The sequence below is a fragment of the Lutra lutra genome, chromosome 3, assembly GCF_902655055.1.
Source record: "Lutra lutra chromosome 3, mLutLut1.2, whole genome shotgun sequence".
In the NCBI taxonomy this organism is placed as follows: domain Eukaryota; kingdom Metazoa; phylum Chordata; class Mammalia; order Carnivora; family Mustelidae; genus Lutra; species Lutra lutra.
The window spans coordinates 71209182-71231045 of NC_062280.1; the positions used below are offsets into that span (position 1 = coordinate 71209182).

At 35.8% G+C, this 21864-nt stretch overlaps 2 protein-coding genes across 7 annotated transcripts in view; one reads left to right on the top strand and one right to left on the bottom strand.

Annotated features, from left to right (window-relative positions):
* The window catches only part of SCRN3 (secernin 3), a 36521-nt gene extending 33849 nt beyond the window's left edge, over positions 1–2672 (top strand). For 4 of the 5 annotated variants that reach the window (XM_047722199.1, XM_047722198.1, XM_047722197.1 and 1 more), the window contains exon 8: positions 1643–2672. In XM_047722199.1, coding sequence (XP_047578155.1) covers positions 1643–1813 — 171 coding nt within the window. In that variant the 3' untranslated portion in view covers positions 1814–2672. The remainder of the gene's footprint in view (positions 1–1642) is intronic. The other variant, XM_047722200.1, reaches the window with a different exon arrangement.
* Positions 2673–8848: 6176 nt separating this feature from the next.
* Positions 8849–21864, bottom strand: part of GPR155 (G protein-coupled receptor 155) — a 42261-nt gene continuing 29245 nt past the window's right edge. Inside the window, exons 12-16 of one of the 2 annotated variants that reach the window (XM_047722206.1) lie at positions 18887–19023; positions 17371–17466; positions 15280–15344; positions 13453–13590; positions 8849–10785 (exon numbers count right to left, since the gene is read on the bottom strand). In XM_047722206.1, the coding sequence (XP_047578162.1) occupies positions 10494–10785; positions 13453–13590; positions 15280–15344; positions 17371–17466; positions 18887–19023 (728 nt within the window). In that variant the 3' untranslated portion in view covers positions 8849–10493. Of the gene's footprint in view, positions 10839–13452; positions 13591–15279; positions 15345–17370; positions 17467–18886; positions 19024–21864 lie in introns of both variants that reach the window. The other variant, XM_047722207.1, reaches the window with a different exon arrangement.

The window sequence follows — 21864 nt, forward strand, 5'->3', positions numbered from 1 at the left end:
CTCTTCACCCATTTTGCTCCCCCTCACTCCCCTCTTCTCTGGCAACCATCAATCTGTTTGCTCTGTATTTATGGGTCTATTTTTGCTTTTTGTTTGTTTATTCATTTGTTTTGGTTTTTAGATTCCACATCTAAGTGAAATCTTACATTATTTGTCTTTCTCTGGTTCTAATCTACTTTTATGTCTTAGAGTCAATGCTACTGACTTTTAATTTACTTTTTTTTAAGATTTTATTTGAGAGAGAGAGAGCGTGAGATCGCGAGCATGAGTGGTGGGGAGGGATGAGGAAAGAGGGAGAAGCAAGAGCAGGAGGCTCCATCCCAGCGCCCTAAGTAAGATCTTGACCTGAGCTGAAGGCAGCCATTTAACCAGCTGAGCCACCCAGGTGCCCCTTAATTTACATTTCTTGATTATTAATGAGTTTAGAAATCTTTTCATATGTTTATTGGCCACTAGTATTTCCTCTTAAATGACTTAAATGCTTCTTCTTTTCCTTAGCCTACTTTTCAATGGTTTCTTGGTTGTTTTTGTCTTTTGCCTCAAAGAGGCAAAAATATGTGAATTTTGAGTCTTTGTTATATTGCAAATTTTTCATCTCAGTTTATTGTTTTATGTTTAGTCAATTACATTTGTTAGTCTTTTCCTTTAAGGCATCTTGATTTTATGCTTGAAAAGGCCAGCCTCACTTCAAAATAAATAAAACTTCTGTATTTTCTTCCAGTATGTATATGTGTGTTTGAAAAAAATATTCAGTTCTTTAATTTTGTGAAATTTATTTTTGTGTATGTTATGAAGTAGGGATGCTATTCTTTGTTTTCCAAGAGCTAATTATTCCAATCCCATTTGTAGACAAAATACATTTTTCCCACTGTTATGTAATGTAGCGTTTCTTCAGAAAAAGTCAATACAATTTTATTTTAAAGTCCACATTAAGGTTAAGAATCTTTGTCTTGTGAAGTTCTACCCCATAATTGTTCAGATTTTTAAAATTATCCTTATTTTCTAATAACTTTCTTCTTACATACTTTTCCTTTCAGTACCTATTCTATAACTGGTTATGATAATTCATCAGTAACTTAAAAATTGCTTCATTCTGTAAAAGTCATGACTGTTCCCCTACCCACCTTCTTGAAACAGAGAAATCACAGGGAGGAATTATCGATAAAATGTCTTTTCTTTTAGTTGTTCTTTCCTTTGAATATTGCTGTTCTTTTTCCTTTGTTTAATCTGATAATACTGATTTTAAATATAGAAGCTCCAACTTCATAAAGATCTTAGCCTCAATTTTTAGCAACCTTCCCCATCCACAATTTCATAATTTCAATTGTCCTATTATTTATCTTTTAGGTTTCTTTCTTATAGACTAATCCTACACAACTATTCTTATCTTTTCTATTTTCTTATCTTTTCTATCTATTTTCAATTTAAAATACCTAGTAAATTGGGGTTAATCTGTTAATTCAATCTAGAACAATGATTTTTCCCAAAGAATTTCATTCCTTCTATATCTAAAGAATAAGAGGAAGGGAACCAAACTAGAAGCAAAACCCAGAATGAATAAATCTTGTCAGTAGAGGTGAGCTAGAATTTGGTTAGACTTGTATGTGTATGTGTTTATTTATTTTTATTTTTAATTATTCAGGAAAAAGCCAAAACCTTGTTGGACAACATGAAGAAACTGGAGAAAGACCTATTCAAAGAGATGGAATCAATTCTTCAAAACAAGCATCTTGATGTGGATAAAATAGTTAATCTCTTTCCTCAGTGTGCAAAAGATGAAATTAGAATTTATAAGTCAAACATTAGTCCTTAGTGGCCATGTACGGTCAGCAATCTTCTTTAAAGTCAGAATCTATCACCTATCATCTATCATCTATCACAATGTTATCATTGGTAAATGATAACGACCTAATTTGAGCAGATCTGATTATTCTTTAATAGCATTTACATTAATGGCCTATGAGAACTACATATATATAGCCTTGCTGAAATACTGAGAATGAAAATAACATTGGAATTAGGCATGTATATCATGGGATAGCCAGGAGGTATTTCACATATTTATTTGCCTAATTTTTTTAGCCATAATACCTTTTAAAAAATTATAATAATTAAATATTTAATTCTTCATAAAACATAAAATATTAAAATAATACATACATTTATGTTTATTATAGTTATGTTTGGCCTCAAATAATTTTCTCATTTACAGAAAGCAGATTTTTCTTTAGTAATGGAAAATACTGTTTCTCAAGTAATGAGTTTTTCTCATTAGGCACATACTAATCATCTCTAACAAAATATCCTAAATTTACACATTGTCTTATTATAGTGTATTAATTATGCAAATGCACTTTTATTAAACTCAAACTTTTTGCTTTTTTTCAAGGCTTGGCTGACCAGTGAGCTTTTAGCTCTAATTATCAAGCAGTTTGTCAGCCATGCATCTTTATAGGCTTTAATATTTTTAGAAGAGTTTGTCTGGGGATTAGGAAATGGGATAAGGGAACCAAGACCTTAGGAGACACTATTTTTGTGTCTCAGATCTTTCTCAAATTTTATTTCTTTTTTTTTTTTTTAAAGATTTTATTTATTTATTTGACAGAGAAATCACAAGTAGGCAGAGAGGCAGGCAGAGAGAGAGGAGGAAGCAGGCTCTCTGCTGAGCAGAAAGCCCGATGTGGGGCTCGAACTCAGGACCTGGGATCATGACCTGAGCCGAAGGCAGCGGCTTAACCCACTGAGCCACCCGGCGCCCTCAAATTTTATTTCTGTTCACTCAGTCAAAAACAGCAACAGGAGTGAGACAGTGGCAATGAATAGGATCGTTAGTGTATTATGAACGTTAAGAACATTATAGTATATAGCGTATTGTGAACATTATAAATGAGTGATATCTACCCAAAGTTTATAAAACTTTGTCAAAGTTACGTAGAGATTACCACATAAGACTCAAAATTGCAAATATAAACAAAAGAAAAATCCAACTCAAAATAACACTATTTATTGGTTTCTACAAATATCTATTTTAGGTATTATCATATTTATTGGTTACTATCACTGTAATTAGGATTATGACTAAAGTAGTAGATCACTGTATCTAAAGAGTGCCCAGGAAATTTTTTTAAAAAGTTCTTTCATAACAACCATAATCCGTCTGATGTTGCTCTTGTCTAATACAGAGCTGCCATTATAAATGAAAAGATATTTGTCTCAAGCACTCAGTTAATTCTGTGTTTGCCTTAGATATGGTTCAGTGTTAGGTTCTCCCCAAATCATGAAGACTCCTGGCCAACCCCTACACCTCTTTTCTCTATCTTAATATATGAGAAACTAAGGGGAAGCAGTCCCTTCATTTATCCAGGGACCATACTTGAATCTTATTTCTCTCCCTAGGGCCAACATATTTTCTCTTTCTCTTCCCACACCACCCTAGACTCAGCTAGCACCATCTTTCACCTGGACAACTGCAGCTAACTGTTTCCTATATCCATTCTTGTTCTCTATCTCCTTCACGTGGGTCTCCGCAGCCTGAGTGATCTCTAAGGAATGTAAATCTAATTATGAATTGCCCTCCTAAAACTTTTTAAGAAAATATTTTTTATAGCAAGTTTTAGATTTAGAGCAAAACTGAACAGAAAATACAGAGTTCCCCTGTCCCACCTCCAACATCCCCCTCTATCAACAAAATCCCACACTCGAACAGTGCATTTGTTATAACGGATGAACCTATGTGGACATATCATTATTGCTCCAAATCCATAGTCTACATTTGGGTTCACTCAATGTGCCTTCTGTGGGTTTGGACAAATACAATGATGTGTATTAAGATCATAGTATCAGACAGAGTAGATTTACTCCTCTAAATATCATCTGTGCTCTACCTATTCATCTCTCCCTCCCCAAATCCCTGACAGCTACTTATCTTTTTGACTGTCTCCATAGTTTTTTGCCCTTTCTAGAATATCATATAGCTGGAATCATACAGTATGTAGCCTTTTCTCATTTGCTCTTTAATTTACTTAGAAATATGCATTTAAGGTCCCTCCATGTCTTCTTATGGCTTGAGAGCTCATTTCTTTTTAGTGCTGAATAACATTACATTGTCTGGATATCTTGGTTGCTGATACCCACTATTGAAAGACTTCTTAGTTGCTTCCATGTTTTGGCAATTATGAATAAAGCTGCTATAAATATCTGTGTGCCGGTTTTTGTGTACACATAAGTTTTCAGTTTATTTGGGTAAATACCCAGCAACATGAGTGCTGGATGGTATGCTAAGAGTATGTTTAGTTTTGTAAGAAACTGCCACACTATCTTCCAGAGACTACAATTTTGCATTCCATCAGCAATGAATGAGAGTTTCTGTTCCTTCACATCCTTGTCATTAGGTATTGTCAGTGTTTTGGATTTTGGCCATCTCATAGGTGTGGAGTAGTATCTCATTGTTTTAATTTGCTTATGACATATGAAGCAGAGCATCTTTTTATACGGTTATTTGCCATCTTCTTTGGTGACATATCTGTTCAGATCTTTTGCTCATTTTTAAAATCAGGTTGTTCCTTTTCTTATTGAGTCTAAAACTCTTTTAAAGAATCATTGAAATAAGTCCCAATCCTTAACAACTATCAAAAAGATCCTGCTGATCTTTCCCATCTATATCTTACTACAGTTTGCCAGTGTTTTTTTTCTTTTTTTTTGTAATCTCCTTCATCGATTTCACCCATTCCCCCCATCCACCTCCCTCCTGGCAACCACCAGTTCTCTGTACTTAAGTCTGTTTGTTTCTTCTTTTTGGTGTTCATCTGTTTTGTTTCTTAAATTCTACATATGAGTGAAATAATATGGTATTTGTTTTTCTCTCACTGGCTTATTTCACTTAGCATTTTACCGTCTGTCCATCCATGTTGATGCAAATGGCAAGATTTCATTCTTTCTTATGGCTAAATAATATTCCGTTGTATGTATACATACCGCAACTTCTTTACCCATTCATGTATATATGGACACTTGGGTTGCTTCCACTTTTTGGCTATTGTAAATAATGCTGCAATAAACAGAGGGGTGCATATATCTTTTTAAATTAATGTTTTTGTTTTCTTTGGGTAAATACCCAGTTGTTGAATTACTGGATCATACGGTAATTCTATTTTTAACTTTTCGAAGGAAATTCCATACTGTTTTCCACAGCGCCTGCATCCATTGCATTCCCCTTTCTAAAAAGCTCTTCCTATGCTGCTCTTCCAAATCCTTGAATGTGCCCAGTTCTTTCACAATGGCTATAAACCCCTGCTTGCACCATTCATTTCATGTGCTCATGAAATGTGTGTCAGTAGTTCCTTTCATCCTTTAGAACTTTGCTGAAACATGTGTTCCTCAGGAAAGCCTTCCCCATACCACAGGGTCAAGTCTGTTGCTACACACTCTCAGAGCCACATGTGATCCTGATCACAAGTGTAATTATGTGTCTAACACCTGTCTTTTACAGTAATATAGAAGCTTTGTGAGGCTCGGAACCATCTTTGTTCCCACAGTTGCGTGCTCAGTATTCAACATGGTGTTGGCTCAAGCTACATGCTCAGTAAATATTTGCTAAATGAGCATTTGAGTACTGATGGAAGTAACTTACACAGTCCTCTGTAAAGTTGAGCAAATTACTTAGACAATCTATCTACTTGGTAACCTTTGTAAAGTCACAGGTCAACTTGTTGCCTTTTTCCATATTCAGAATGGGAATAATAACTCCCTAAATACAAGGATTATTGTAAGGATGTGTGAATTAATTAAGAAACCGTTTGGGAGACTTTCACTCTCTAAATCCGATATGGTATTTGGGTTTTGGTAATTGTGTGGGTAATTAATGCCTTGTGGTATAGTTTAGAAAATTTAAGGTTTTCTTAAATCTCATGTATTTCTTAAGTAAAAAATTTAGTAGCTAAAATTAAGCCTTTGGTTTTTTTCTTTTTGGTTAACCCTTAAATGATAGGCTTTATATTTACCATGATGTAATAAACCCAAGGAATAATTTAATAAATTGAGTACTTTAGAAAAAGGTAGTTGGATCTTTGGTGAAAATAGCAATTTATATATTAATCTTCAACCAAAAATTTTATTTTTATTTCAATTCCAGTATAATTAACATACAGTTTTGTATCAGTTTCAGGTATACAATATAGGGATTCAACAACTCCATCTATTACTCAGTGCTTATCAAGATAAGTGTAGTTTTAATACTTTTCACCTGTTTCACCCATCACACCCTCTGCCCCAATCTGTTTGTTCTCTATAGTTAATAGTTTGTCTTTTGGTTTCTTTTTTTTCCCCTTTGTTTTGTTTCTTACATTTCACATATGAGTGAAATCATATGGTATTTGTCTTTCTCTGACTGACTTATTTCGCTTAGCATCATATTCTCTAGATCCATCCATGTTGTTGCAAATGGCAAGATTTCATTCTTTCTTATGAATGAATTATATATATGTGTGTGTGTGTGTATATAAATTCATCCATAAGAAAGAATGAAATCTTGCCATATGTGTATATGTGTGTGTATATATATATGCCATATGTATGTGTGTATATATATATATACACACACACACATATATAAAAAATTCATCCATAAGAAAGAATGAATATATATATATATTGAATATATACATATATTCTATATATATATATATAATGAATATATATACACACACACACACACACACACGCCTCATCTTTATCCATTCATCTATTGATGGATATTTGGCTAGCTATTGCAAATAATGCTATATTAAACATAGGGATGCATATATCCTTTCAAATTTGTGTTTTTGTATTTTTTAGGTAAATACTCAGTACAATTCCTGGACCAAATGGTAGTTCCATTTTTAATTTTTTTCTATTTTTAATTTTTTGAAGGACCTCCATACTGTTTTCCTCAGTTTGCATTTTCCCGGTTTGCATTCCCACAAACAATGCATGAGGGTTCCTTTTCCTCCCTATCCTTGCCAACACTTGTTTCTTGTGTTTTTTGGTTTTAGCCATTCTGACAGGTGTGAGCTGACATCTTACTGTGGTTTTGATTTGCATTTCCCTGATGGTGAGTGAAGTCGAGCATCTTTTCATGTGTCTATTGACCATCTATATGTCTTCTTTGGAGAAATGTCTGTGTCTTGTGTCCAATTTTTTAATTGAATTATTTCTTTTTTTGGTTTCAAGTTGTATAAGTTCTTTATATATTTTGGATACTAACCCTTTTTCAGTTATGTCATTTGCAAATATCTTCTCCCATCCAGTAGATTGTCTTTTAGTTTTGTTGATCAACCAAAAATTTTGTCCTAGAAATAATTATGCAGCCTAAAATTTTGGAAATTTACTTTCTACTTATAAAATTTGCCAAAAATAGATTCAACAGAGTGAATGTTTTCTCTTTTTAATTAATTACTTCAGGGTTTTCTCATACCAATCATAGAATTTTTTTTTTAATTTTTAAAATTTTTAAAGTTTTTTTTTTTAAAGATTTTATTCATTTATTTGACAGACAGAGATCATAGATAGGCAGAGAGGCAGGAAGAGAGAGAGGAAGGGAAGCAGGAGACCTGCTGAGCAGAGAGCCCAATGCGGGGCTTGATCCCAGGACCCTGGGATCATGACCTGAGCCAAGGCAGAAGCTTTAACCCACTGAGCAATCCAGGCGCCCCCCAATCATAGAAATTTATCATCTCACCTTTTCCTGAAGAATGGTGATAACATTTCTGATCCTGAACTGTGTTTCCAATCACCAGACATCACTTGACTACCTATGACCAGTGGTCTAAAGTTATTTAATATTTTACATCATATGAGAATTGAAGGGCAAAAACTAAGAGCTATATTTTGCATAGCAAACATGTAAAGTAATAGTTTTACATTTTTCTTGCTCTTATAAACTTAATGTCATTAATCATCATTCTTAAAATACCAGGCATACTCTACCTTATTCTAAAACTATTGAAAAAAAATTTTTTTTAAGATTTAATTTATTTGACAGACAGAGATCACAAGTAGGCAGAGAGATAGGGGGAAGCAGGCCCTTTGCCGAGCAGAGAAGTCCAATGCAGGGCTCGATCCCAGGATCCTGAGATCATGACCTGAGCCGAAGGCAGAGGATTTAACCCACTGAGCCACCCAGGTGCCCCTAAAACTATTGAAGTTTAAACAAAAAGTAGTCATGGAATTAATCAGAACAAAGAAATGAACTTACCATATTGAATATTAGCCTAAAAGGGGTAATTTTTTTTTTTTAAGTTGGCTCTATACACAACACAGGGCTCGAACTCATGACTCTGAGATCAAGAGTTGCATGCTCTACCAACTGAGCCAGCCAGGCACCTAAAAGGGGTAGATTTTAATAAAAATTCTATCAGGTAATTTTCTCAGCTGTGATCCTGTATATTAAATATTATGAAATGTGAAAAGGACTCTGTCATATTAATTCATTAATAAAAAGTGCTTACTGAGTGCATTATTGGGCGAAGCCCTGTGCATACGGATCCCTGTGCATAGGGTCACAAAGAATGGAACAATCTCAGGAGACCCATTTAAGAAAACACTGAGGGGCACCTGAGTGGCTCAATCAGTTAAACATCTGACTTTGACTCAGGTCATGGTCTTAGGGTCCTGGGATTGAGCCTCACGTCAAGCCCCATGAAGGGCTTCACTCTTAGTGGGGAGTCTCCTTGTCCCTCTGCCCCTCCCCTTGCTCGTGCTCTTTCTGTCTCTCAAAAAATAAAACCTTAAAAACATTGAAAACTTATAGAAAAGACCTTGGTGATGGCTTCTCCATTTTTCAGATTACTCAAAGAAAAGATGTTGGCAATGCAAGTTAAAATAGGTATTTTATTGAGAAACTTGCTTTGTCAGTGAGAGTAAAAGTTACAAATATTTTTATTTAATAAAATTAGCATATCCATAATCCTAAAAATATCCCTTAAAAAGCCTTTTTCTGAAACCTCAGATCATTCAGATCCAGAGTTTTCTCTTAGTGTTTCCCATGGAAAAAGATGCTGCTTATTCTCTTCATGCAAATAATAGAACATGTGTAGTATGCCTTGTTCACAAAACAAATTCTCCAGTTTGAGTTGCCTGCATGCATGTGAATTAGTATCTGTACTGCTGTCAGTATAAAAGTTTCCTTGTATAACAGTGAAACTTTATGCTTACTCCTGAGCATTTTGAGACTTATAATATGGTCATATAAAAAAAAAAAGGTCTTGCAGCAACATAGTTCTGCTGAAAAAACATCCCCATCCCCTAATTATAACATAAAGTTGGTAGAGGTTAATACTACACAATAAAGTGTAATTTACTCATTAAATACACCAGGCTTCCATGCAGGTTTTTTTTTTTTTAATTACAGATTTGTTGCATTAAAAGGACAATGATTTAAATCTATAAATTATTCTCTAAATGGCTTTTACATGAGGCATTAAAAGTACGAGAAAAATAAATACTTGAAACATGTTTTAAATAAGTTAAACCAGCACTAACAACTAATAATTAAGCAGAGGTTCAGAGGTCACGTGAATAGATCTCATTTTAGTTTTCTGGAGATAAAGCTTATCTGAGGGCAACACTGAATAATTTTCAAGTTTATAGATTTTTATACATGGATACTTTAAAAAGACTAAATTCTAGATGTAAAAGGATGTTTTTAAATCTTGACTTGAACTATATAGTTTTTTTTCTTTTTAACTACAGGGAATATATTGATAGGGCTATCCTTCTGCACTGTAATGCTTTGTGCAAACACCAGAATTGATATATGAAAATAATTTTGTTGATAAAATTTAAACAGAACTGGTTAAATTATCTTTAGTACAAAAGTTAAAGATTACACTTCTGTTGATAGATTTTGAAGATAATATTTATGGTGGTTCTTATTTGCCTCGTGTGGCACAGATTAGTACTTCGGATACAAAAGCAAGAAAAAAATGAACTTAAAAAAATATTGCTTCTAGTTTTAATGGGTGCTATTTGTCAAGAAAATGGGAAAAACAGAATAAGGAGGGCTTTTATCAGAATCATTAAAATTCTTTTTCAGGAGATGCTATCAGTAAGTGCAAAGTTGTCATAATTTAAGGTCCATTTCCTGCCAGCAGTATACCTGCCAAATTTGGCGATTTAAAGCACAAGTACATTGGATGTCAACTTTGAAATTATAGCAAACAGATGCAGGGAGCAATATTTTAAAATGCTGACATAACTAGTTTATAGTATTTATTATACTTACTATCAGAACTTTAAATTTTGACTTGGTTTTCTCTTTTTCCTAAGTCAGTTTCCTGTGAGTTTTCCATACACATGAAATCACAAAATGTTCGCATGGGGTAGGAACACATCTCACCAAATTTTACAGATGAGGCAACTGAGATACAGAGAGGTTGTGATTTGCCCAAGGTCACACAGCTTATAAGAAACAGATCTGGGGCTAGAATATGGCCCAGAGTTGTCTCTTTCATAACTTAGGTCCTAGGGGATGGGGATGAATGCTCAATCTCTTTATATCTTTCCGGTGGGGGCGTGTTTGCATTAATAGCAGGAGGACTCTGTTCAGGACTCTTTTGAAGAAATCTATAAAACAAGTACTCATCCCGAAATTCATACTCATTGGTAATATGTTGGATGACTCCCCCTTGTACCAGTCTATCTCCATAAATCACAGCTTCACCGCGGTCAGAGGCAAGGCCAACTTCAATGAGCCAGTTCACCAGGTCACAGCCACAGAAGGTCCCGGCAGACGTCTTTGCACCACACCTGTATGTCAAAGGAATGTTTCACCCATATGTTCTGTAAACCCGGTATCAGCACTGCATGATAGAGGACAAGCAAGGAAAAACAGGAGACAGGGAAACACAGCATGATAGTTAAAAGTGTGGCAGGAATGAAACTATTCTAAATATAAAGGGTTTGTTAACTCACCTGACCCTAGAAAGATCCACCAGAAAAAAATGCCAATAATGCTTGTGAAAACAGAAACATGTAAAAAAAACAACATAATGTAAATGCGTCTACAAAGAAGCATTCTTTTTGTAGTGCCTGGCCTTTTACAATCAGATCCATTCTGTAGACAGCTGAATATTGTTCATTTCATAAGTTATACTCTTAGGTATAAGAGGTCACTTAATTGTCTCAGGAACATTAATATTTTTTGTAAGTTCCTAAGAAGTGACATTTTAACTAAACTACTCAAATCAAACATCATTATTTTCTGTTTATCACAGTGCCCACAAGTAGTCTTTCTTCTTGCCTTCTGCTGCAAGACAACCTTACTGATAACATTTGTCAAGAATATGCATTAGGGAAGCGCCTGGGTGGCTCAGTGGGTTAAGCCTCTGCATTTGGCTCAGGTCACGATCCCGGGGTCCTGGGATCACGCCCGGCATCGGGCTCTCTGCTCAGCAGAGAGCCTGCTTCCCCCCCCCTCAAATATATAAATAAAATCTTAAAAAAAAAAAGAATATGCATTAGGAAATAAGGAAGTGTGATCTATCTTGCTACAAATGTTGGGTCTTGAAAATGTACTTTGATCATGAATCTGTTTCTTGATTATTTAAAATCTGTCTTCCTAATGCAAATAAGGGGTACCTCACATATGAAAAAATAAACAAGGGGGGAGGAAAATGTAAAAGAACCAATTAAAGGAATTCTGTAGGTTTTCATACAAATAGGTAAGAGATAACATGAGTCTGTCCACAAGCATTAGTCAAGCTGTAAAACCTGCGGTGCTTGACAACATGTAACAGTGGATGAAAATCAAGATGAAACGAGAAGTAGGTGACAAACATTTTAGACCACTTAACCACCAATGAATATAGCGTTCCATATAAAAATTAGAAAAGAGATTAATAGACGTGAAAGATCTTTTCAAGGACATAAAATATTTTAACATCAGTATTTTGCTTAGTAACGTCTTAATTTCTGCTTTGCAATGACAGATATCACTTTGAACAAAAGCCTGGCTATTACAACCTCTGTCTGATCCTTCTCCCTGCTTGTTGATTTTTAACTTATGGCCCAACACTTATAACCCCAGACACCAACTGAATAATAATTGCTTCCTGATGACTGACCAGGCAGCTCCAATTGCAGCACATGGAACCATACAGAGTGGCAGGGAATGTGCCGCCGTACAGAATGCGGAGGGACAGGGCCACCAGCTAGACCCTCTTCATCCGGAAGCAAAAGCCATTGCTTCCGACAGTAGGCTATCACAGTGGGCCTTTCTTAAGTGGAGTGCCCTTTCTTCATTTAAAAAAAATCATTGTAAATCGTTGGAAGTATCCACAGATGGAACTTTGAAATCATTCTCTTTATGGGTCTTTAAGGGTAAGAAACTAACTTTTCTTCATAGTTGACCATTCCCAGAAACTGAGTGAGGACAGGACCATCATACAGATTTTGCTATCCAATTCAAAGATGTGTTATCTAACTTTAGAAAAGAGGAACACAAAGGTTTAGAGAATCAAACTGGCCCAATTCACAGAGCTAGTAAGTGGCAGACTCAGGAGCTGTCCTCTGGGATCGGTGTTCGACCAGTGAGTCCCCTTTCTACTAGCTATACCAGGCTACCTTTTGTTTACAATAATATACTGGCATAATAATAAAATTATACTGGCAAAAATTATATATTCATAATAAAATAAATATTATTTATAAAAATAAAAAATTATATTATTATATTTATATTATTATATTTATATAATTATATAATTTATATAATAATAATTATATTATTATATTTATAATAAAATATACTGTCATAATATGTGTAAATATGTGTAAATATAGCATCTGAATGGTAATCTGCATAAATTTTCAAATACACAGTTACAGACATAAAAGTACTTGGCTCTTTATGTTATTTTTTTTCTCTTTTATAATAACCAAAAGTCATGGCACTGTAACATTCATTTCCTGCTGCATGCTCCATACCTTAAGGATTAGAAGAATAAATATGATGTCATAGACTGAAGATTAGGACTTGATGGGAAAAATAAGCAGCAGAATTAATAAAAGACAAATTTCATTTCATTTTCTTGACAATGTCATTAATAATATGAAATAACGTACCACTAGGAGATGGAGAATAGAAAGCCACATCTAAATCCAGTGTATCTCAGAGTTTTGTGAGAGACACTAATGGCCAATATGAAGTGAATGTTAATATTTGACTACATCTTGGTTCATTCTCAATTAGTTTTCACATTTTATATGGAAATCAGAAGTTATATAACACTTAGAAAGTGTAAAAATCTTACAAATGCTCTTTCTCAAATTATAAACTGACCCATAGCTATTTTAACTTTTACATGTAAATATGCTATTGAAAATAACCATGTAGTTAGTTACAACCACATTACTTAGCCTGTTACAAACCAAAATTAATCATCAAAAATATAATTATCTGGAATTTGTACTTACCTTCTTTCCTTGACAATGTTTCGGATACAGAGGTCACGGTGATAATGGATAAATTGTTGACAGGTCATTTTTATTTCCTCAGGAACAGGAGAACCCCTGTTTTCTGCTGACTCTTTATTATTCCATAGGAATTCAAGTCTAAAAACCAAAATTATGGAGGCCACTTTTAAGGAAAGGAAAACACTGAGAGGAAACCCCTTCTTGCTTATCACTCCATCAACATGGCTCTTCCAAAGGTATCATCTTCAACATGCAGATATGGTTAGTCTCTGAAGCAAAGACATAACCTGCGCTTGGTTTCCTGGTCCCAGCAGGTGGGGTGGGGGTGATGTGAGGCAGGGTGGGAGACTTGAGACTTGAACATTTTATAAACCCTCCTGACATATCTGATCTATTTCAGTTTCTGCCAATAAATGAAGTTCTTTTCTTATTCTACATTCTACTGTTTTAAGCTGCAAAAATAATTTACAGAGATCAAGTATTTTATTTAATCATTTTCCAATTTCAGTACCACGGAGATAAATACTGGGATCTGGAATACAGCACGATTCTGTTTCTGTAACGTTGGACAATTGATCTCTTGACTTTTATACCCAGTCAACATCATGAAGCTGATAACTAAGTTCAGTGACTTTTCTATTACGCTTTTCTTCTTTAATGACCGATTATGACCCTAGTAGCGACATCTTAATAATGTAATGATATCAATGATGACAAAAAAGAAGAAGGAAAAGAAAGAAGAGTGACCATCTACTGGGCACTCTTTATATAGTTGGTTGGATAAAATCCACCAGTACTTCCAATTTCTACCAATTTTGACTTTGAAAACAAATGAGGATATACAAAGTCTTGTGCCCCCCCTTTCCTGCCACTCCCAAGTTGGAGAATTCCCACTTCATTATTGTATTCACACTATCATTATTATAAAGAAATTCTCAATCTGAATCCAAAGAAACTCTTCATCATGCAATTTAAAAAATTTTAGAAAGAAGAGAATTTTAGTTTTTCTAGAAATTGTCAGTTTGATAGAAAGAGAAATCCTGGAGCTCCTGGGTGGGTCAGTGGGTTAAAGCCTCTGCCTTCGGCTCAGGTCAGGATCCCAGGGTCCTGGGATCGAGCCCCACATCGGGTTCTCTGCTTGGCCAGGAGCCTGCTTCCCTTCCTCTCTCTCTGCCTGTCTCTCTGCCTACTTGTGATCTCTGTCTGTCAAATAAATAAATAAAATTATAAAAAAAAAAAAGAGAAATCCTAATATCAAAGAATCTATATTGTCAAATACAGACCTTTGGGGGCACAACATCTATGATTTCCATTTCTAAATATATTTCTTTTTTTTTTTTTAAGATTTTATTTATTTATTTGACAGAGATCACAAGTAGGCAGAGAGGCAGGCAAAGAGAGAGGAGGAAGCTGACTCCCCACTGAGCAGAGAGCCCGATTCGAGACTCAATCCCAGGACCCTGGGATCATGACCTGAGCGGAAGGCAGAGGCTTTAACCCACTGAGCCACCCAGGTGCCCCTCTAAATACACTTCTAAGTTTCATTTTACTTTATGTAGTTAATGGCATAGGTAGAAGTCTGCATCCATCATTTCTTGTTAAAATGCAAATGACAATGTTGGATTAATCAGAGTTCTCCCAATATTTTCTCCATAGTTATTAACAAAAGATATGTGAATCAACATAAAACCTTTCTTCAGTGTTTAACAATTTACCCTTTCTGTAGTCTCCTAGCAGTTACTGAAGGCTTAAAAATTATCAGTATCTTAATAGAATGGCCTTGTCATTACCTTTACAGATACAGATTTATTTCAAAACTAAATTTACCTTCTTTTGAAAGGCAGAATGATTAAATGTTTGTCCAATCCAAAGATGCCAAAGGAAATAAATCCCTATGGAAGAGGAAAAGTTACAGTTATGAATTCAACACTAGAATGTTAAGGACTGGGGAGTTATGGAAACCACCATATTTAGTGCTGAGGGAAGCAAACCCATAGTGATTACAGCAATAGTTTAAATGGAACACAAAAGTCAGGCCCTCTATAGAGTTTAATGCCTGGAGGCAGGTATGACTTGGCTGCCTCTTTCTAGTCATCTATCCTACTAATTATGTTGGAGCACTGATTTAAACCAGTCCTGAGTGACCACATCTGCATCCTAGCTTATTGAAGAAAAATGAAAACATTTCAGAGCTTTATGTCTTTTTTTTCCTCTTTTTAAAAAAAGAAAATAAATTATCTCCTGTTGGGATTAGGTATTTACTATTTCTCTATTAACACTTCAGAAATTATAGAATTATATAGTATTTGGTTCTAAGGAAGTAACTGAACTTTATGTGAACTTTACGTGAAATGAAGTTGGCTAGGTGCTTACAGAAAGGCTTTGAAGACTTTGGGAGTGATGAAGCAAACTGGCGCCGGAAGTCAGCCACAGATCTGGACAGTTGCGCCTGCTTGGGGAGGCAAGAGGCTGGGAACTGCCATTTGTCAGGCGCAGCGGGATAAGGATCTAAGTGCTGGTTGGTAGGAGATGGGATGGAGAATGTAATACATTGCACAAAGGATCTACCTTTCTTTACCCCCAAACTGTAAACAACCAAAAAGGAATGATCTTACTATAACACCTAGATGGGATGTGGTGGTGCTGGTGGTGTGGGGAGGGTCTCTCTCTCTCCTTTGAAACACTGGGGCCATTAGCTGAGGGGGTACCATTTCAAATGCAACATTCCTGGCATTAGCTTCTTTGTGAAGCCCTCTCGGTCCCAGTGTTGGGGTGACTCAGCCTGGAGTGGCTTTGCTGAATACAAAATGCTGAGTGAAACTATGAGTTTTCAACCTAGTATTTTATAGGTCTTGGGCACAAAATCAGATCTCACACAGAGTCACAAAGTGAGGTAGGCATCAAGTAGCCCAGGATACTTGAATCTATCTGTGATAAACTGAACAGGTCACTTATCTATCTGGACAGAGTCCTTTTGCTCCCACAATAATGGCTAAACAAACCAGAAATATTTTAAGAAATTAATGTTAGGATAAAATGTGCAGGAGTGTTTACTGATAAATGTTAACTGACTCAGTCAGTTATTAAAACCAGTGTTTTCAAACACAGTATTTTTTTCAACCTGATACTTAGTCTGGGGACTAAGGTTCCCTGATTAAAAGGTAAGGGATTGAAAACAATCACATTTTGAACTTTACACATAAAAGTATCCTCCCAATACACAAAATATCACTTATCCTTAAATATCCATTTTAATAGTGACATAAAAACAATAGCATCTATTATATTAGTTCTCCATGGAACTTTCATTTCTAATTTGTAAACTGGGAATGATAATGTCTACTTTGTAGGTATTCTTTATGTTTAAGTAAGATGACTAATGTATAATGCTTAATAATGGTTGGCATATAGTAGTAGGTCCTCAAGGAACAGTAACTAACTATCCCTGGTCAAAATTTATTTACCCACCACAAGATTTTCTAAAAACGATTTAAGTACCTATTGTCCACGAAACATCGAAATATAAATGAAATAACATTCATCAATTTAAGTGACTAAACTAAAGGCTCAGGGAAGGTAACTCTTTTTCCCAAAGTGACTTATTAAGACAGTCACAAAGTTTAAAAAGAAACTGGAACATCTTGTCCCTGCTTAAATTATCATTCTTTATTTTAAAACCAAAGCAAAAAACGATTTGGTGTTTCTGATTGAAACACTCCCTGTGCATTCTGATGACTTGAACCAATATGGAGACCGGCAACAGCTGTCAGCTGCCACGCATACCAGCAGCTGGCAAACCAACTAAACCCTTTTGATTTAAAAGAAAACAACAACATCCGCACCACTACCCCCTAAACAGCCCATCCAGGAAAACAAAACAAAACAAAAAAGCCCTCAAAGTTCTCAGGAAATAAATACCTGGCCAAAGTTAAACACAGCACAGAAAAACTGTAACTCAACATAGAGCCTTCCAGGTTCTTGGTTGAATAGCCACCATAAACAACTGGAAAGATTCTGTAAAGGAAGGAGAAAATAGTATTTTAAAATGAAGCTAGCTGATCATTTCTCCCTACCCAGAACACAGTACAATAACTTATCTGCTTAATAATTAGGCAGAAAAAGACTAAAAGGAAAAACACTGAGAGAATATAGAGGCTTTGTCTTTTGAACAAGAGGTTTCAACCTCTCCTCTTGACAGATGTCATTCAAACAGCATCTAATTTGATCAGACTTGAAGCAAGAAGACATGCGCTATAATACAGAAGCTTACATAACATATCAGGTCTGCCGACTAGCACAAGACAGGACTGATTTTAAAATTAGTTCTACACAATGAAAACAATCACATCGCTAAGCAGCAGTTCTTGGCAGCATTTCTTACTTTTTGATTTTTTTTCTTAAATAGCAGTTAAAATGGTGCTGGCTGATCGCTTTCTATGCAACCAGCGTCCCCATGTAAAAAGGTTTCTTCATACGTTATACGGTCCACCTCCCATCTCTAGGCAAGTTACACTTGAACCATCTCAAAGAATTCTATAATAATAACTGATAATGCACAAAAGAGGACATAAAACATTCTAAAAACCCCTAGGAATCAGAGAAATGCATTGAAAAAATGCTGCATTTCACTGACAAAATGATAAAATTTAAAAATTTTTAACATTCAGTGCTGGTGAGAGTACTCTGACAAATCTATACTACTTCAGAAAACAATTTGAGAGAATGCATCCAAATATTTGTACTCTTTGGTCTAGATTTCCCAACTTTGAGAGTCTATCACACAGAAATATTACATGGAGATGTCTATTTAAGCATTTTGAAGAACTAGGAATAACCATCCCTAAGAAAGTGGTTGAGTAAATTATAACGTATCTCCTCTATGGTTTATTGAGGAGCCATTTCCAGTAACAGGAACAACTATGTAGCAACATGAAAATGGTTGACACAGGTGACAAAACAGGGTATAAATCTGTATGACAATTAGAACCAGGAAAAGTGTATTAAAAATAGAAGGCAGTAATCTTATAACTATCCATGGTATGAGGTGGTTGTGTTATTTTCATAATGAAAAATTCTGTTTAAAAGCTTATTTATCTGACGAGTGTCTCCTGCGAAACCATGTCGGCATTTATCCACTGAGGTCGGTCTTGCAAGGAATGTGTTAGAATAAGCAGCCCTATACACAGCATGGAGATACCTGGTCTTACCAAATTACAGGTTCAGAGACTAAACCAAATAGGCTATTTGGGCATTTAGGCTACAGAGTGCTGTGAATTCTTCACCTCCCTTGCTCCCCAAAACAGCTCAAGGTCGGGATTCAGACTGGCCTGGTTGCCCAGAAGCAGCAACTAAGTTTCCCCCAGATGCCTGAATAAAATCTTTGCCAAACATTTAAAGAAATGGCCCCCAAACAAAAATCAGAAGAAACATTTACAGCAAACAGGCCAATAATGAGAAGTAAACACAGCAACACGTGTCGAGTCAGTTGCTGATCTCCACTCTGTAGATACTGCTCTTCTTCCTGGACTAACATGCAGCTCTGGGAGTTACAGCGACTCACACAATGATCATCTATAAGACAGTAAGTACAACAATTTGTAATCAGAGCTTTTTATTTGAATGCATTTTAAATTCATAATGACTTTAGAAGCAAACCAGCACATATGCACATTCAGCTCAGAATCAGTATATTATTTTAGAAGGAATCTGAGGGAGGCTCTTTCATGTGGTCTCAGGAGAGTTCTACTTGTCAAGTGTTTGCATCTGGAAAAATACAAGGAGGATGCCACAGTTCCCTTCTACACTAGTCAACAGTGTAACGTATATATATTTTAAGACCAGGTTTACTGTATCTACTTAGAGAATTTTTCTTTTCTTTTTTCTTAAAGATTTTATTTATTTATCTGATAGAGAGAGCAGCAGCAACAGAGAGAGAGGGAGAAGCAGACTCTCCCTCTCCCTGAGCAGTGAGCCTGATGTGGGACTCGATCCCAGGCTCCTGGGATCATGACCTGAGCTGAAGGCAGATGCTCAACTGACTGAGCCACCCAGGGGTTCCCTTGACTTACAGAATTTTTCTACACCAAGAACACACAAGTACTTTTTATTAAAGTAGGATCAAACAAAGGCACAGTTTGGCAGCCTGCTTGCTTTTTTTTTTTTTTTTTAGCTTAGCAATACTGGATGCTTCCCTCATGCCATCAGCTGTTATTATAGCCATTAGCTATATATTATAAATCTATCTATATCTATACCTTGATTTCTTTTTTTAAAGCTAAATTAATAGCTCATGATTCATCGGTAACAAACTTACATATTGGTCATGGATATCCTAGTTTCGCTAAACGTAACACAAATGTACTATTCTCCCTTGCTTTTCATTAAAGAGTTTAAAACCTGCCTTAGAAAAGACCTTTAAGAAATCAGAACTGTTAAACACCGTTCTGCTGACATGCAGAAGCAAGTCCAAATTATAGGTATGACCCTTCTCTGGCCTAAAGGGGAGGGGCTTTTCCCAAGAAACCTGTGCTCTCCTGCCTCAGCTCCAATATGGCCATGCCTCAAAAGCAGGGGAAAATATGTTATACAAAACGGATGTCTAATTGAACATACAGTCTGATTTTTAAAAGTCAAAGATGAAACCACAATTTTACAGCTCTTAACTCTCAAGGCAATCATAAAAATTTGTATTTCCTAGAGCCTGTTTCCAGAAAAGGACATACACAGTCATTAAATATGGCCCAACATTTTGGCTAACAGCACAGGGAAGTGCACAGTGTTGCTATGTGAAAAGAAAGCAGTCTGCCAAACTGTCTCTCTAGTATGAGCCTACTTTAATAATAATTATTTGTGTATATCTTGATGTAGAAAAATTCTATCTCAGTATATATAATAAGCCTGGTCTTAAAATACTGAGTACAGATACTATAAAAATGGATAAAAATAAATTTTATTATCTTTCATTTACCTTTCTTACACATTGCAACATTGATTTTGCCTTTGTGCTGTGCCAGTGTTTTGGGGATGAGGAATTAATTATACTGCTAAACTCTAAAAATTCTCACTTGTTCATAGTTTGATTTCCTTCAACCTTTCTCTATTTCAGGCTTAAGGAATGATACTAAATTATATGAGTAGATGAAGTCCATATATGATGGCTTTCTTTCTGTATAACTTTTGCAAATAGGATCAGAAAATGTTAAGACGCTCCTACATAAAAGAGTTCTCAGGAATCAGCATTATTCATGAAGAAAATGACAGATAAGGGGAACATAACGTAATTTTCAGAGACAAAAAATGTTAAATTACACATTGAAGTCGTTGACAGACTTTATTATTAGGTGTATTGCGTAGGGAGAAAACATGAGGAGAGCCTTGGGAATTATGATGTAAAGTAAAGAAACATTAGTTTAAGCGAGTGGCATAAAAAAAACTGAAAGACAGTTGAACTGAATGCCAAATGGGGTTTCCTAGCAGAAAGTCAGTGAAGGCTCAACATCTGATACATTTTCACTTCCTTCTATAGAAGTGTGAGTTCCACTATTAAGATTCATTGCTAGCGGGCTGCCTCGGTGGCTCAGTGGGTTAAGCCTCTGCCTTTGGCTCAGGTCATGATCCCAGGGTCCTGGGATTGAGCCCCGCATCAGGCTCTCTGCTCAGCAGGGAGCCTGCTTCCCCCTCTCTCTCTGCTGCTTCTCTGCCTACTTGTGATCTCTCTCTCTCTCTGTGTCAAATAAATAAATAAAATCTTAAAAAAAAAAAAAAGATTCATTGCTAGCCAGCAGAGAGCAGCCAAATATAAACCCTGCTTGGCTCATAACAACCACTATAATGCAACTCTGTTTAATGAGCATTTACTATGTATTCCAAACACTCTGCTAAGTGATTTGCGTACATCGTTATTTATAATCCTCACAATTCTTATATAAAAGTGAAATGGCTTGGCAACAATACAGTTGACATATGTTTTGTCATGAAGATGGCTTTGGGGCGTTTTCCTTTCTAACTTAATTATAAATAAGCATAATCAATGAAAGTGCACTGCAATTTCACCTAAGTGTGTTCAGTTGTTTTCAATAATTTGAATTCCATTGTGCACGCATGGGGATGGTCCAAGATGGTGGCAGAGGAAGACCCTGAGCTCATCTCCCACAGACACACCAGATCTACCACTCTCTATGGAATAACTCCCACCTAAAAAGAACTGAAGACTAGCTGAACTGCTTCTTCCACAACAAGGGGAAAATGGCCACATTGAGCCAGGCAGGAAAGGCAGAAATGCAGTCTTACAAAAAGCTCACCAGGGGTGCAGCAACTCACAAAAGGGAAGGATTCACAGGTTTAGAACTCTCCAGCTTGGGCACCACAACTCTTGGGACCTGCACTAGACAGATGAGGCCCCAAACATGGGGC